Here is a 15,115-nt window from a genome sequence, read left to right on the forward strand (position 1 = left end):
GCGGGCACCTCAAGCACGCTCGAAACGCTCAACTTCTCCCGGAACACGTACAACGGTATATCGTTACACACTCACACACACACACTCGAAGAATATTCCTTTCATTATGTTTGCAAGCCGTAACTGAACCGTAATGGAACAAGAGAGCTATACGTATAGCCACATGACCGAGCGTAAACTTGCTTCGGGAAATAGCGCGCGGTCCGCTAAAATTGCGTCACCGATCGAACAGGAAAATGCTCTGTTATTTAATTAAGGCAATTACGAAATCCGCGGAGCTTTATCTGACAGATAAAGGCAAACCCGGTGAACTCTGGGCAATTCCCGGACGAAACCATTTTGTTCGAAACACGTTTCTTTACGCTCGGAAAGCAGCGTGATTGGACCGATGATTTTATACATTTATGGCAAGCTGGGTGGCCGTAATTTTCGATAGGAAAGAATTGAAGAACAGCAATATATTGTTTACAATTTAGGGAGAAATAAATTCCTACAGTGTCTAGTCGATACATGTCCAAAACACGGGTCTAGCCAGGGACATATATCGGCCAGGAGATACTATTCTTTCATCTACGCCGAACGTAGGAAAGGATATTAGTGAAAATATGTGCATTTGTGACAAAAATGAATAGATACACTGTGCAGAAATTAAACGAATTTAAAAATGTTGACACCGCCAAAATTCGTTTACGAATGTCGACAAATAATTTTGTCCCCTCTTTTTGAGAGTTGTGGAACACAAGATATTAAAATGAATATTTGTTCGTTATCGTATTGACAACATTCAACACGTGAATCTTGATCCTTGTGTCGACGTTTACTATTAATTTGGAAATAAAGGAGCCTTTGAAAAGCACTGCGATTGCTTCGTTATCAGTATGCGAAACAGTAGCTTATAGTTCGGAAATTGCGTGAAGAAGATGGATCCACTTAGGCTCTGTTTTATCTCGGAGCAGAATCCCACCGTAAATGTAATTGAAAAAAAGCTTTTGAGGAAGGAAAAGTTACTGGAAAAACGTTTTTGGATTGTTAAAAAATTAAAGACTCGTCTCAATTGTTTCAATTAATATTTAATATAGACTTTCCAAATGCAGAATGGAGGCTCTTCCAGACTTTGGAGGTTTTCTGTGATCCAAGAGGAGGAATAGCCGATAGGAATCGCGAAAGCGATCTTCGCAAGGCATAACTAATTATATGTTAACGACCTTTGACAATGCGAACGCCTCTTGTTTCTCCTGGAAACAGGAAAGGGTAGGGAACACGAAATATCCATTTTTTCCTGCGCCTGGTTTCCTTTCGTTCGTGATCGAAAACGAGCACTTTCTCGGCAAGAATAGAACACGTGAGAGAAAAGGAGTGGCTATTGTGCACTACAGGTGGATTCACAAGCGAGTCACTCTATCTCGCAGAGAACCTCACTAGGGCAACACGCCCATTCCAAGAAATTCTGCATATGACGCGTTGTTCCCAAAAAATAATTTGCGTAAGAGATGAACGCAGCCCTTGTTAGTATTAACTCTAGGCTGTCTACAAATAACAGTTTTATTCTGTAGAGGGATGTTAAATTTCATCTGAAGCCACAAATAGTTATATTAATATTATTTACATTACTTTGTCAAAATAACAAGAATGAGTCTTTCCAAATTTGTAGCAATTTTTTATTTATGATAAATGCCCAAAGAATTTGTGAATAATTCTTCATGGGCACATCTTTACAATCTCAATAATAGTAAATTAAAAATATTAGGTCCCGTTAGTTTGACATAGTACTAAGGGCTAACCTAATCGTGATGATTCTATATTGGCTTTAAAAAGTCTTGGTGGTTCTAAACTAATACCTGCCTTTGACTACAATATTTTAAATTCTAGGTAGAACCAAACATTTTTTAACTCGTTAAAAATACACAACTGTAGTGAATTGAACGTGTCGTTGGTGAAGTCTGGTTCTATGCAAATTTCGAAGAAACTAATGGAGCCACTAAAGTAGATATGAACGGTTTGAACAGGTGTGCCTAGACACCGATATGTCTGACAACGACGGATATGTCGAAAGTTCAGGTGGATTCGGAGAGAACAAGGGTCTGGAAGTTTTGAACTCACCGGCTCGGCGAGGTAAGACTCCCACAGCTCCCTAAGGTCGCTGGTTCCCACGTCGTAGAATTCCATGATCCTAAGCTAGCTCGATCGTTCCTAATGGTTCTGCTGCCAGTCGTTGAATCGTAGTATCTGCCCATGGAGGATAGAGATCATCAGAGGAGCACGGGTACGATCTCTCCTCGGGTATCCATTGTCGATCACGGATACGTTCTGAAAATGGAATGTTCCTTCAGGAAAAAGCGGTCTGCAACTTTTACTGTACACGTTTCGCCACCATTTTGTCTTCTCCCCTCTATCCGTCTTTCTTTCAACATCTCCCTATTTTCTAATTTCTAGAAGAACTTTCTTTGGTGACAATTCAGTAAGAACGATTCTATTCGCCAAATTTAAAAGCTGCAACTTTTACTCTAAGCTCCACCATATTTTCCCATCCCCCCCTCTTTGTTCCAAATTTCCAACTTTTATCAAAATTGCCACCAATTCACTGAGAACGATGCAATTCGGAAAATATTTAAAAAAGCTGTCAGCACTCCGCCACCATTTTGTCCCCCTCCCCTCCCTGTCTCGCCTTCCATCTCACGATTTATAGCAAGTAGTGCAACAATTGAATGACCGAAAGAAAGCTCTACCTTACGAATTTTCTGAAATATATTTCCCCCTGCAATGAGTGCCAATGTGACGTAAAAGAAATTACTTTGGCGAAGCTTTTGGTACCGAAAAATGGCACCAGAGGTTCTACATTACAACTAGAATGTTACGCCAGCTTCCGTTGCCACACGGAGCAATTATTTTCACTTCTTGAGCAAAAGCCACAGTTCCGACGAAAATTTCTTTCCGTACCAATACATCGCAAGAAATTTAAAAATAAATTTAACGTCTCGCTAATTTCTCCGAAGTCGGGAGGATGTTTTCAGAAGCAGATTGCGTAGTTCAATAAGCAAGATCTTGAGCAAACGCGATAATTAGCCTCGCCGGAGATACACGCCGTCTGCAGTGGGAATGAAAAATTTCAAGAGGTTCCGATGATTTTGTTTAGACGAGTCGAGAAGGGGAAGGACGGCGTTTCCGTTGAACGTGTTCGAGGATCGACGGATACGCCGACAGACACGAGTTCCGCCGTTGGTGTACGACTGGCCGACAAATAGACGAATGTAAATTGCGTCGCGTTATGAGCGGGCACGGTTTGGCATTTAATACCTTCTGTTGTTCCACATTGCAACACGATGCACGACTGCATCGCAGGCCGCCGCGCACTCTAACGAGATCAATGGACCTGTCTCTATGGGTTAAGTACGCTATCGGTCACGTACCGGGTGGTTCAAACGTCGCGTGCACGACGCTAAAAGAATATTTAAAAACATACAATGTGCTTCTACTAACCCATGTATATTCATAAATTTTCCTTTTGTTACTACTCCTTCGTCGCAGTGTTCGGCGAACATTTTACACCGATTTTGAAACAAATCGTGACGAATTCAAACAGTAGAATTCTGATCAGAAATCTTTAGATTAAACTGTACGACAAGGAATGCGACACGATTAATTTGTCCTTACAAAATAAAGATATTTTTGATTCATTTTCAAACGGCTCGCGTTCAATTATCAGTCGACGATTCCCAGCGCCGCGTCAAACACATTTGGCCGACTGTAGATTCAGTATCTAGCGGATTAACTATAAACATGGTCTGAAGGTCAGAAATTAACTGAAAGGAGCAGATTTTTACGAACGCAATCAAACAGCCGTATCGACGGTTTCGTGATAGCCGTTCCACCGCCGCCATCTTGACCGTTGCTATTTTTTCACGACCGCGGCCAACAATCGTGCTTGAACAGGACACCGTACCCCGGCGGCTTAATATCTTCTTCGCTTAGCACAATTGCTAAGCGATCGTGTCATTAGCCAATCCACACCGGGTCCGAGAAAGTAATCGTTCCGTTGGAAGGCCCGCGCCGCATTCTTTCGCCGCGGCCGCGTTCGCCTTTGCGTAATCGCAACGTGTTTACCTTCCACCTTGGCCAGATTAATTTCAAAAATATTACCCGCTTGTTTTATCGCGATCACGTGACCCGCTATCTGCCGCGAGCTAATGCCGACTTTCGGACGGCTGTTTGTGAAATGCTTTCACCGAGTGATAGACAACGTTTACAACGTCTCTCTCGCTGTGCATCACGGTGACTTTAAATGATTTTGACTGACAGGTTGTGGATTTTTCGGCGAAATAAAAATTCTCTGCGTTGCGGGACAAGACACAGCAACTACGTGAGGATTTATTGCTTCTTTTTAGAATTTCAAGGAGAAGAAAAATACCTCGATTATTTAAAAAAATCCTCGGCCGCAAAGGGTTGAAAAGACATAATTCTCCAGAAAATTTTTCCAAATCGAAAAGAACAGGGACACTTGGCGCCGTGAGGCGCCTGCGGACTTTGAATTTCCCGCGGCCGATTTTCCTTGAGATACCGGTTTCAATCGCGGCATCCAACGGAATCTTCAGCCGAGCGAAAGGTCGGACGAGCCATTAATTTGCATGAAAGCGACAGGCGATGAATAATCCGGCCGAGGACCGTTCGAAGCGAACGACATTTCGGCGCACGTACTCTCGCCACGGGAAACAGACGAGGCTGATACCCGCAGCTGCTGATAAGTCGACCAAATTGCGCAAAACGCCCGTGCAAATATTGGACGGTGAACCGTCTAACCCCTTTGCCCCTCATACTCCCCCAAACGTTGATTTTTGGAACGATCCTTCTGGCTCCGAAAACAATTTTATCCAAGACTACACTCTCGACAGAAAAATTGAACTTAAAACAGCCATAGATAATAAACGAACAAATTTCGTTCCTCCTTCAATGAGTTTAATAGACTAACACATCGATATTTATAAATACTTTCCATTTGTCCACTGTTTTAAATTGAATCTAATTGCATAGAATCCACAGTCTATTAACGAAGTATTTTACTCTGTGTTTTTCAGTCAGAAGATTAGTCCACGTCCTTCAATTTATTTTATTTTTAATCAACCTGTCTGGGTGGAAAGTGTGAAAGCGTTAAAATCTGCATTGAAGTATGTGAAAGGAACTGCAAATTTTACTTCTACTATTAGGTTACATTTTATCAGGAGACACTCTGTAAAAGTAACAGTTACTTTCTGAATGCAGCATTCCTCCGTGCATGCCGTTCTCTAGCAGCGCATCGCCAACAAATTTAAATAATACTGGTGTATTACCTACAACCTATTAAAATTATTAGGAGAAGAACTCATTTTTTATGTAAGTTTCTCGTAATTGATGCAGACAAGTTTTATGCATCCACAACTCATCAACATAATGTAACAATATCTTGTAAAATTGTTATGTCGGCATTTTTAAACTTCCTTCCCATATGATGAAACGATAACAAATTTTACTAATACAATTCTAAGCGTGTTAATAAACAGTCTTCTAGACAATTTTACCGTCACAAATAGGTCGTTATTAATCTGAGCAAAACCCAGTAGTTTTATTAACTCCACAGCCGGCACGTACTCCGAAATATTCAATTAAAATTTTGTAATAATGATCCACCTAGACAGACCCGAAATTTCGAAATCCGATCGAACGATTCTATTTGCCCAAGTGCTCCAAAGCGATTATCGTTGCTCCAATATTTATCCGCCATTAGAGAGCATCCACAAAACACCTAGCAGAGTATTCGGGGGGCGGTGGGGACAAAAAAAATGAACGGCTGGAAAACGTGTGCTGGTTTAAGAGAATTCAAACATCGGCCGCTATCGTCGAGCGTTTTATCTGCCCTGATTCCGGTCGCGTGAACCGCCCTTAAATACGACACACATATGCAGCACGTTCGCCTACCCGCATTCGGCTTCCACATAACACAGCCGGTATCATCGTCAACGCCGGTTTCACATTCGCGTTAAAAGCCTACGCGATATACAGCGTGACTCAACGCTGAAGGCATTCCCATCCCGACTATAATAATACCCATCGAACTTTCACAACAGAAACGGTGACTGTGAACGCGACTGCGAATCGTCCGAGAAGAAACCTTACCCGTGGTATTTGCCGCAGGATGCTCGACGATTTTTGAAAATATTTAACCCTTAACATTAGGTTTACGGAGCACTAAAATGAGTATTTTATATTATTTTATGAAAATAAGAAGAATCTGTCTATCCAAGTTTTCATCCATTTTTTAAATAATATATACTTAAGGAAATAAGTTTGTTGAGTAATTCCACGTAGATGGATCTTCACAATCTCAATAACCGTAAATTAAAAATATTAGACCCCGTCATTTTGACGGGTCCCGTAAACCTAGTGTTAAATGGAGTTTCGAAGTGTGCTTTAAAAATGCAATGATTCAATACATTTAATAGTCGTCCCTATCGAAATGGCAAACGAAGACGTAGTGGGACAGTAAAATAGTTATATTATTAATAGTTACACATTAAGTAATTATTAGAATTTGCGTGGGACAGACTTGCTGCAACAACACAAAAATAAATCCCATTTTCTATTTGCTCGTTCCTCATTCATAATGCCATCCATCGATCACGTATTACTCATAGTACCATGTTTTAACCTTTATGTCGTTAACAATTTATATAACGTTCAACGATATTGTATTTCACAGATCTAACTCCATATTTTTATACCTCAAATGTAAATCTATTGACAATTACCTAGGAACGTGGATATCTTCGCTATTCGTCAACAATAACATTCAACAAATTTTAAAAACAAATTGGACACAGGTATGTAAAGAGTTCCCGAGATGAGTGTTAGATAAATGCCTCAAACTGCATTTCATTCAGACAGAGATATTTTAAACTATTTAGAATAGCTTAATTTTCACTGGGGGGAACCTATGAGGGTTGAGTATGCGACGCTCCGACGCCCCTATACTTAAAATTCTATCAATTCAATAGAATATGTATGAACTGTTGAAAGAATGCCTCGTTGTAGCTAGAAACTGTTCGACTAACTGTTTGATAATTAGACTGTGCATCTTTATGCAAAATAAAAATATAATGCATCGATTACAAGAAACAAAAGCCAATCGAAAAGTCTCTTCTTTAATAATATTAGTAAGTTGAAAATAGAAGGTGCCCGTAAATACTTTTAATCTTAATCTCTATTTCAAACTGTACCCACTCATTTTTCCCCTAAACGCATAGAATCCGCAGCCTGCTCAGTTTCGATCAAATTACAGCAGTAATTACGATCTGATGTAATGCAAACATTCCCAGCGAAATAAATAACAAGTCGAGGACCAACGGAAGATGAAATTGACTGAAGCCGACGAGTATACTCGTCACCCCCTAAGCAGACGCTAGCAGACGGTCCCGGCAGGAGACGCGACAAGTGGTCGCGCCAGGCGTATGCCGTTACGCATAATCAAACAGCCGGAAAAAGCATCGATCGGTATCGGCGCGTCTTATTTTTCGGTGGACCGCAGAGCGAGTCGATTCTTATGCCAATATTAAATCCATCATGTCCAATGGAAACGCACCAGATGGAACGGCGCACCGGCTCAATGTGACCGACTTGTTGGCTGCAGTCGCGTGCACGTGCACTCGGTCGCGGTACGCTACGTGCCGCATTATCCAAATTCGAAAATAGTAAACCGGAAAAAGAAAAATACCAAAAAAAAAGGGTTGCTTATTGGAATGCTTACCAGCGAGGGTTCACGGTGCACGGTTCCGGATCGAACTGACGCAAGAAACAATCACCCCGAACGAGCCCGGGAGAGAGGGGGAGGGGGAGAAAGAAAACTGTTGCACAAATATCTTGAGCGTAAGGCCACAACAGCACTGATCGAACCGGAGCCCGCACTGTACCATACGACACACTGTTAGCAACCGAGCCGCCAATGAACATGCAGGGAATCGGGACAGCGGGATCGATAAGCCAACACCCGTGCGCCTACGAACGTATCGGGCCACTAATACGGGAGCTGGAGCTTCTATGCAAGCTCTGTCTCGCCGCGGTTTCGATGCTGAAGTGACCTTCGATCGGTAAAGTCGACTTCCCGCAGAGCAACAGACGGAAGGATACGCGCGCGTTCACGTCCTACGCGTAAATGCGAACAACGCGCCGGCACGTGCTGCACAAGCGGACCTATTCTACTCCCATTCCTCGACCAATCAGCGGAGACCACCTGTTACCAGCGAATTAAGCCGGCGCGTGCGCGGTGCCGAAAGCACGATGCGCGCGCACTTCCTAGCCTCGCGACGCAACATGGCCGCCGCTGGTTTGAAATTGTGAGCTCGTCTTCTGTCTTACTCGTGTTTCTGGGGGTTTGACAGGTTATGGGTTGCCCGAGTAGTGTGTGATCGATTGTGTGATTAGGTAGTTACGATAGCAGTGTGCGAGAGTGATTGAAGCTTGCGGTTGTGTGATCTGACAGTTGAGACATGTGTTGCCGGCGTTTCTGTACGGCTATCAATTTTTGTGTGGATCTGTTTTGAGGGTTTGGTAGAGTAGTTTTTAAAATCTTTATATTGTTAGTAATACGTAATAGCTTATGGGATTGATGATAGGGTAATATAAATGTCGGCCGGGATATGAATGTGTGTACAGGTGTATAGAATGTGTGTTGTTATTCTTTGAGAGCGTGGGAGTAATATATCTTTCTGTCTAATGAACATAGATCATTTCAAGAGATTTCTTCGTTCTTCGTCCTGAATAATTGTAAGTATAATTACCTCTTTAATTCTTATCTTTGGTCTACTTACTTTGTATGAATGGTTAAAAGTAGGACATGATCGCAGTGAAGGGTTAAGATAAAATGGCGGGTCAGTTTGAATACTGAATACAGAATTTAGAAATTTGTTTCTAAACCTACAGTTACTTCTGCGAACTTAATTAATTTATCAATAACAATGTCAATAAGCAACTGATGTACAATATTATTAATCGAGACTTCATTGTTATATGGTCTGAATATGGTGTACAATAGCCAGTTCTCAATGGCGGGATATTTGAAAATTCAAAACTACGTACCCGCCATTTTCCCGCAAATCGTTAACCACATCTATTTGAACACATTGCACTGAAAGGTGTACGAATAATTATGTCCAATTATTGTTTCTAAAGGATACAATTACATTTATTAATCACTTCATTACATTTATAGAGTCTATAGTACACGTTTGATGAACTACCAATATTTAATACACACGAAAGGCATACTTTTTACAGCTTAATAAGCAAATAAAGTATAAAAATATATACGTATGTTAGGAAATGAAATATGATATTCTTTTATATGTATACATCACTCTAATAGTTAGCATTCAACTTGTACATAAAATATGGACATTTATTATTTGATAATTCTTCCAGGTCAATACCTAATTATTATTAAGAAACTTACCATCAGCTTGATGCCTGTAACTGCTTTAAAGTAAAAGAACTATGTTTAAGATGATAGTGATATAAATTTTTTTTCATTATTTGATGCCATGTATGATTAGAGATTAATTGAAATGATAATTAAATATGATAATTGATTATGCAAGATTTAGTGAGATTTACTGTACTTTGAGTCTAGAATTGCTATGTTGTGTTCCGTTATTATTGATGCCTGTCCAGAGATAGTGCCAGGACTGAGAATAGCTCAAAAATGAAAGTGCTCAGACGAGAATCATTAAATTTAGATAAATGCGTCTGTTCGAAGTATAGTGTATATATCGTATGGTGTTCGAAGGTCACGCACACACCACGAGTGCACTACAAAAATAATCTCCTCTAGTGTAAGGTAAATTTTGAAGCAATTTCTTTATTTGAATATTGTTGTACATCATGCCACTTGTTGTGCCCACGCCAGTAAAAAATATTTCTGTTAACCAATCATAGTTTATCTGGTATCAACCTCTATATACGACTTTTTTTTCCTCATTATATCAGGTACAATACAAGGCCGAACAATATATGATTATGTAACCTCTTGTTCTCTTTCTCTCGATAAACCTCTGAATGATATAACTTTAACATTACCCGTTATCAAGTATTATTTTTCTTTTTTGCCTTTGTACAGCTTAACATAGTGTTCCAGTTTACAGTGTACAATAAAATACGATGATCCGTCGTAGCGTTACAAAAAAAAAAAGAAAAAATAACGAAACGATACAAACATTCGTCGTGTCTGATAAAAAGACACACTTAAACACATTTTGCAAGAATCGATACAAATAGTGTAACAAATGCTCCATAGTATTCCCTCGGGAATACTTCTGTACGCGTAGTTAGACAAAAAGAAAAATACAAATTAGAAAATAATCATTGAATGAAATGATACGAGCGATTAATTAAGCAATAAACGATTAAGTAAACGAGTTTGGCATTAATAAAATCGTTGTATGATGACCACGAAGACCGCCGTCTTCGAGTTCGTTCTGTTTCGGTACCGCAAAAGCAAGACACCTTCGGAACAAACGAAAAGAAAACAGAATATATATATGTATAACAGAAGTACGATAGTGATTCGGACGAATTTAAACAAAACGGAAACAGAAATTCCGTTCAGAATTCCTTCTTCATAGCAGATCTTAGCAACGCGCTGCGCATCGATGTGACGAGTTTCTCGAGCTCCTCGACCTTCATCTTCAATATCCTGTTGTCCCGTTCGAGTTCGATCGCTTTCGTCGACATCTCGCACTCTTTCGCCTTTTTGTTCATTCGCGACTTCCTCGATGCCTCGTTGTTCTTCTCCCTGGACTCGCGATAATGCACTGTGAACGGTCGATCCTCCGTCGCATCGGTGCAACGTCTTTTCGCAGGCTTCTCCCGCCTCGCTATCCTGTTATAGCTCTTCTCTACTTTGTGGTACGTCTTCTCCGCCGACGACCTCAGTCTCTCTGACTTCCGGGAAGATACGATGATGGTTTCCGCAGACGACGATGTCGCTGTTGATGCTGCTCGACTGCTGGTACACTCCTCGACTACTGGTTTCGTATTTTCTGCTTCTCCTCGGCCATAAGACTGAGGAATACTCTGCGAAGAGTCCGCGGTCGACCATGGTTTCGACACCACCGACGAATCCGTGGATACGCTACCCTCTGGTGAACGCATTTCGTCCTGAAAAGTAGGCATGTTGTTCCTTACGTCGTGTTTCATATTAAGTCGAGCTCGAGATAGGGCTGGAAATATTAGGTCATTTCATATCGTTTGGTAATTGTGGAGCCCTCTTTCTAAGAGTCATCATGACGGGTTCCAAATTTTTTGATTTACAATTTGCCGACTGCGGACCTTTATGCAAAACAAACATTCTCTACATCTATGTACAGGACGCAAATAGAAAGTATCTCCGTATTCTAAAAATCTTTTAAATCTGTCATTATTTCAAATTTCAGCTACTCCGCCCCACCACTTCACCCACGAAAAGATAAACCAAAGAAGTTTCGTAAAAACGTTTTCCTAATATTTCCTGTCCCCGGCGGGAAAATTTCATCGAAATGAAGTGACCATCCTATAGATGTTACTACTTAAAAACAGTTCAAAAATAGATGCTTTCGCCATACAGACAAGATGCGGGCTGCTCCCGCTGGCGGGAATTCGTCCAATTTGAAAGCTATAGTACACGCCATCTACAACAATCGGCGGCGGTTCTCAGAATCAGTTCAGCCATCTTCCATCTGGTCTGTGTTCGAAAGGCATCGTTAATCCATTACGTGTCGACTCACATCACACAGATATGATAATAAGTCGAACGTGTCGGCCCCTGTGGTTTCGACTGTGCGCAGTACGTCCCACGTTCCCGGTTCCTTCTCCGAGTCGATCGAAGTCGGACAAGCATCATCCAGATCGATATCCTCCGCTTGGTGTTCGGGTTGGAATGACGGTGTGCTGACGGTCGTAGTATTCTGTTTGTTCCATGGACTTGTACTTGTACTGGACGCCGTTGCACCTCTCGGTAGCTTCAGCCAGTTCGATGATGTTGTTGTGTCTGCGGTACTATCCTCCTCCGCGCATTTGCTAGTTGTTACTTTTGGTGTGGTTTGCAAGCTGTGACAATTGCTGGTGAAATAATTGGTTGTCTCAGCACTATCCATTTTTACGTTCCACCTCTCCTCATCTGCTACACCTATCAAATCTTTCAATACCCCCTCTTCTGAAGACAAAGCACTGTTACCCTCGTATTTCGTACCTGAAAGACAACCCCGGAAAAGGTATAGAAACGATCCTTGGGAAGATGTTTATTAACACTACCGAGCCCGTGAAAACTACAAATCTTTGTCATTTTAAAATTCGTGAGTAGAAATATGTTCTTGAGAAATTGTTCAGTTTATTTCTTTATTCATGTCACCATAGAAATACAGTGAAATCTGAAGAAATTCAATTCTCGTTCAGGGCTTGATAGTTTTAGCTTGAAGGAGATTTCTACTGACCTGACAGTTTAAAGACAGGTGATTCACCTGCAGGAAAATCGTAACGAGCCTGGAACGTCTCCATGCACCAGCCGCTTAAATCCTGGAAGTTTTCCTCCCATATAGAGGACGCTGTTTTCTCCTCCTCTTTTATTTGGTTCATCTTGGACTGTGGAAACGTCCATGGATCTTTTAATAACTCTGTCTCCATAGTTGGGGTTAATAAGGGGACCGTGTCCATTTTTGAAGACTCTCCCACCTGTGGCTCCAATCTCACGCCACGAGAAACAGATGACAGCCGCGGCTGATGGTTGCATGGTTTGGATACCTAAAAGAATGTTCTCCTTAAAAAATTTTTTCGCCACCCGCAGCATACGGTAGTTTAGCTCGAGATCTAAAACGATACACACGTTATACACGCCTCCCTTCTCAAATGAAATGTTGCTGGCCGTTGGGCGTTCGTTAATAGGAGGGATTTTGGATACCTATAAGAAAAATCATGACATATACACAACACACACTTTTATCTAACGTCTACGAGCAGGCGTTCGCGCAACATTCAATTAGCAACGGGAGTGCTCTCCCGCTAATGCGAGAACAATTAATCCTTATCGTTACAAGTTAGTTCGGATTTTGTTTACTTTTCGATATAGACTGGCAATAAACCGCGGCGCAGATAAGCAGTATCAGTAAATTCAGGTGCCACGAATTTCATATAAAGTAACAACGTGTTAATTTATCGCGATAGCAGAATTAATACTTCTCGGAACTGATAACATCGTATTTATTGTGCGGTGATGCTACCAATGTACTACCACATGGTCAAACTTTTATCGTGGTAACGGAGACGATGGATTTAATTAATAGATAATATATTTTCTGGGAAAACAAGATATAGATAAATCTGATAATTCGAGTCACTCGACAAATCTACTACCATTATGGTTAGTGAAAAATCTGTGGAAAAACACATTAGTCTGAAACAGAAAAAGAGCAAGCAAACGTTTCTAATTATTCTTATTATTAAATCAATTTATTAAATCTTATTCCGAACTTACAACGCCTGTGCTAGAAACGAACTTATGCTACGAAAATTAGTATTTCTACAGCGTGTGTCCGAACTCGTAAATCTAAAATGTACATTAACATTTTCCCTGTCCTTTTGTTGTACATTTACTTGCAAATTATTGCGCATGTACTTATAGCTCTATGTTGAAAATTCGTTTATTGCGAACGTGTTCGTAGATCAATGTTTAAAATTCATTGTATTTCCAAATCGATGTTGAAAGTTCTTTTATCATAGACGTGTTTGCAGACCGATATCAGCAATTCGTTCACCGTGCCCGTGTTCGCAAAGCGACCTCCAAAAGCTGTTTGTTATACCTGTATCAGTGCCAACAGTAACCAGAACCGTTAACAAACACCGACTCGCGCTTCCTGTCCGAACTTACGCGTTTTCGTTACGTTCGCTTTACGCGTTCTTCGAAACAACGTATTTAAAAAAAATTGTTTTCACACTCAGTTCGGAGACACCTTGCGAAACGATTCCTGGACTCTCGCGTACCACCACCGACTGCCGTATCGCTCGCAAGTGACAGAATTACATACTAGTTCGAACTTTTCGAGTCGATACCCGCCGGTCTCGAGAGCAAGGCTGAAAGAATAATCGCCGCGATAAGCCTTATCAGTTTCTGTTCGGTCGAGCAAACCGTGCTCCGTATCCACGGGATTTAAATTCTAACCGATTCCGGCAGTCATGTGCACGGGGCCTGACATGCTTCGCCAGATACCCTAATCGAACATGGCCGAGCGTTTGTTTCGTCAACCGCCCACAATTCCGCATCGATATGTTAACAAATATAGCGCTCCGTTTTCTTATCGTTGCCGCACGCCCCATTAAAAACGAACGTTACTTTTACGTCGCTATCTAACCACGTTACATAACGCTTATGGTCGCCGACGAGATCGCCGGTTCGGTAACTGGTCTCGCCGATCAATCGGCGAATTTGCGCAGGACACGGTCGCGATTCGACGGAAAAAAACGGCTGACGCGCACGTCGCGTCTCGCCGCTATACAAACAGCGAACTTTCTGGAACACTATATTTACGTTTCTGACGTTCGGTTTCTCTCGGCCAGTGTTCGATCGATCCGGCGGTCTACGATGCGCAGCAGTGTGATTTCCGAACGATTGCCAGCGGCGGAGTTAAGCTCGATTCGTCGTTATATAATCCCACGGGAACACGCAAAATAACGCGCGAAACCGAGGCCCGAGGATGGGAAAACCCGTTACTCACCCTCCACGGAACAATCACTGTGGTTGTGGCTTCCACCTGGGTTGCGAGTGCCGAGTTTCCTGGCGCGTACGATCGATCCACTATGTGCTCGACTCGTTTAGGCTACCTCGTATCGGTGTATCAGCTGGCGCGTCACTCGTTAGAGAAATCCGACGGTCCGCACTGTCGTGTCTCTGCGACTCTTCTGCGCGGAATGCGATCTGGAGCGCCGACGGTGCCGGATTAAACCACGTCACGGGACATGTTCGTCGCAGGTCTACAGTAACTTCGCGAGCACGACATTCCCGGCCAATCGGCGAGCAGTGAGCTCATCGCCGGCCAATCGTTGCAGCGCGGTGGAAAACCGGACACGTCAG

At 41.9% G+C, this 15,115-nt stretch overlaps 2 protein-coding genes across 6 annotated transcripts in view; both read right to left on the bottom strand.

The window, feature by feature from the left end:
* Positions 1-2,302, bottom strand: part of Creba (Cyclic-AMP response element binding protein A) — a 36,262-nt gene extending 33,960 nt beyond the window's left edge. Inside the window, exon 1 of the mRNA XM_076788583.1 lies at positions 2,101-2,302. Coding sequence (XP_076644698.1) covers positions 2,101-2,166 — 66 coding nt within the window. The 5' untranslated portion in view covers positions 2,167-2,302. The remainder of the gene's footprint in view (positions 1-2,100) is intronic.
* Positions 2,303-9,857: 7,555 nt separating this feature from the next.
* LOC143354468 (uncharacterized) lies at positions 9,858-15,074 on the bottom strand. Of its 5 annotated transcripts, XM_076788587.1 has the most exons (6): positions 14,760-15,074; positions 12,875-12,949; positions 12,724-12,792; positions 12,486-12,633; positions 11,781-12,244; positions 9,858-11,175 (listed from the first exon to the last, which is right to left on the bottom strand). In XM_076788587.1, exons 4-6 carry the CDS (start codon positions 12,625-12,627, stop codon positions 10,621-10,623), a joined length of 1,161 nt encoding a protein of 386 aa, XP_076644702.1. In that variant the 5' UTR covers positions 12,628-12,633; positions 12,724-12,792; positions 12,875-12,949; positions 14,760-15,074; the 3' UTR covers positions 9,858-10,620. The 5 variants fall into 5 exon arrangements, with proteins under 5 accessions (XP_076644702.1, XP_076644703.1, XP_076644699.1 ...); XM_076788588.1 differs by lacking the exon at positions 12,875-12,949; XM_076788584.1 differs by having other exon boundaries at positions 12,486-12,792; positions 14,760-15,071.
* Positions 15,075-15,115: the final 41 nt, after the last annotated feature.

This window comes from Halictus rubicundus, chromosome 5 (assembly GCF_050948215.1).
Source record: "Halictus rubicundus isolate RS-2024b chromosome 5, iyHalRubi1_principal, whole genome shotgun sequence".
Taxonomy (NCBI): Eukaryota; Metazoa; Arthropoda; class Insecta; order Hymenoptera; family Halictidae; genus Halictus; species Halictus rubicundus.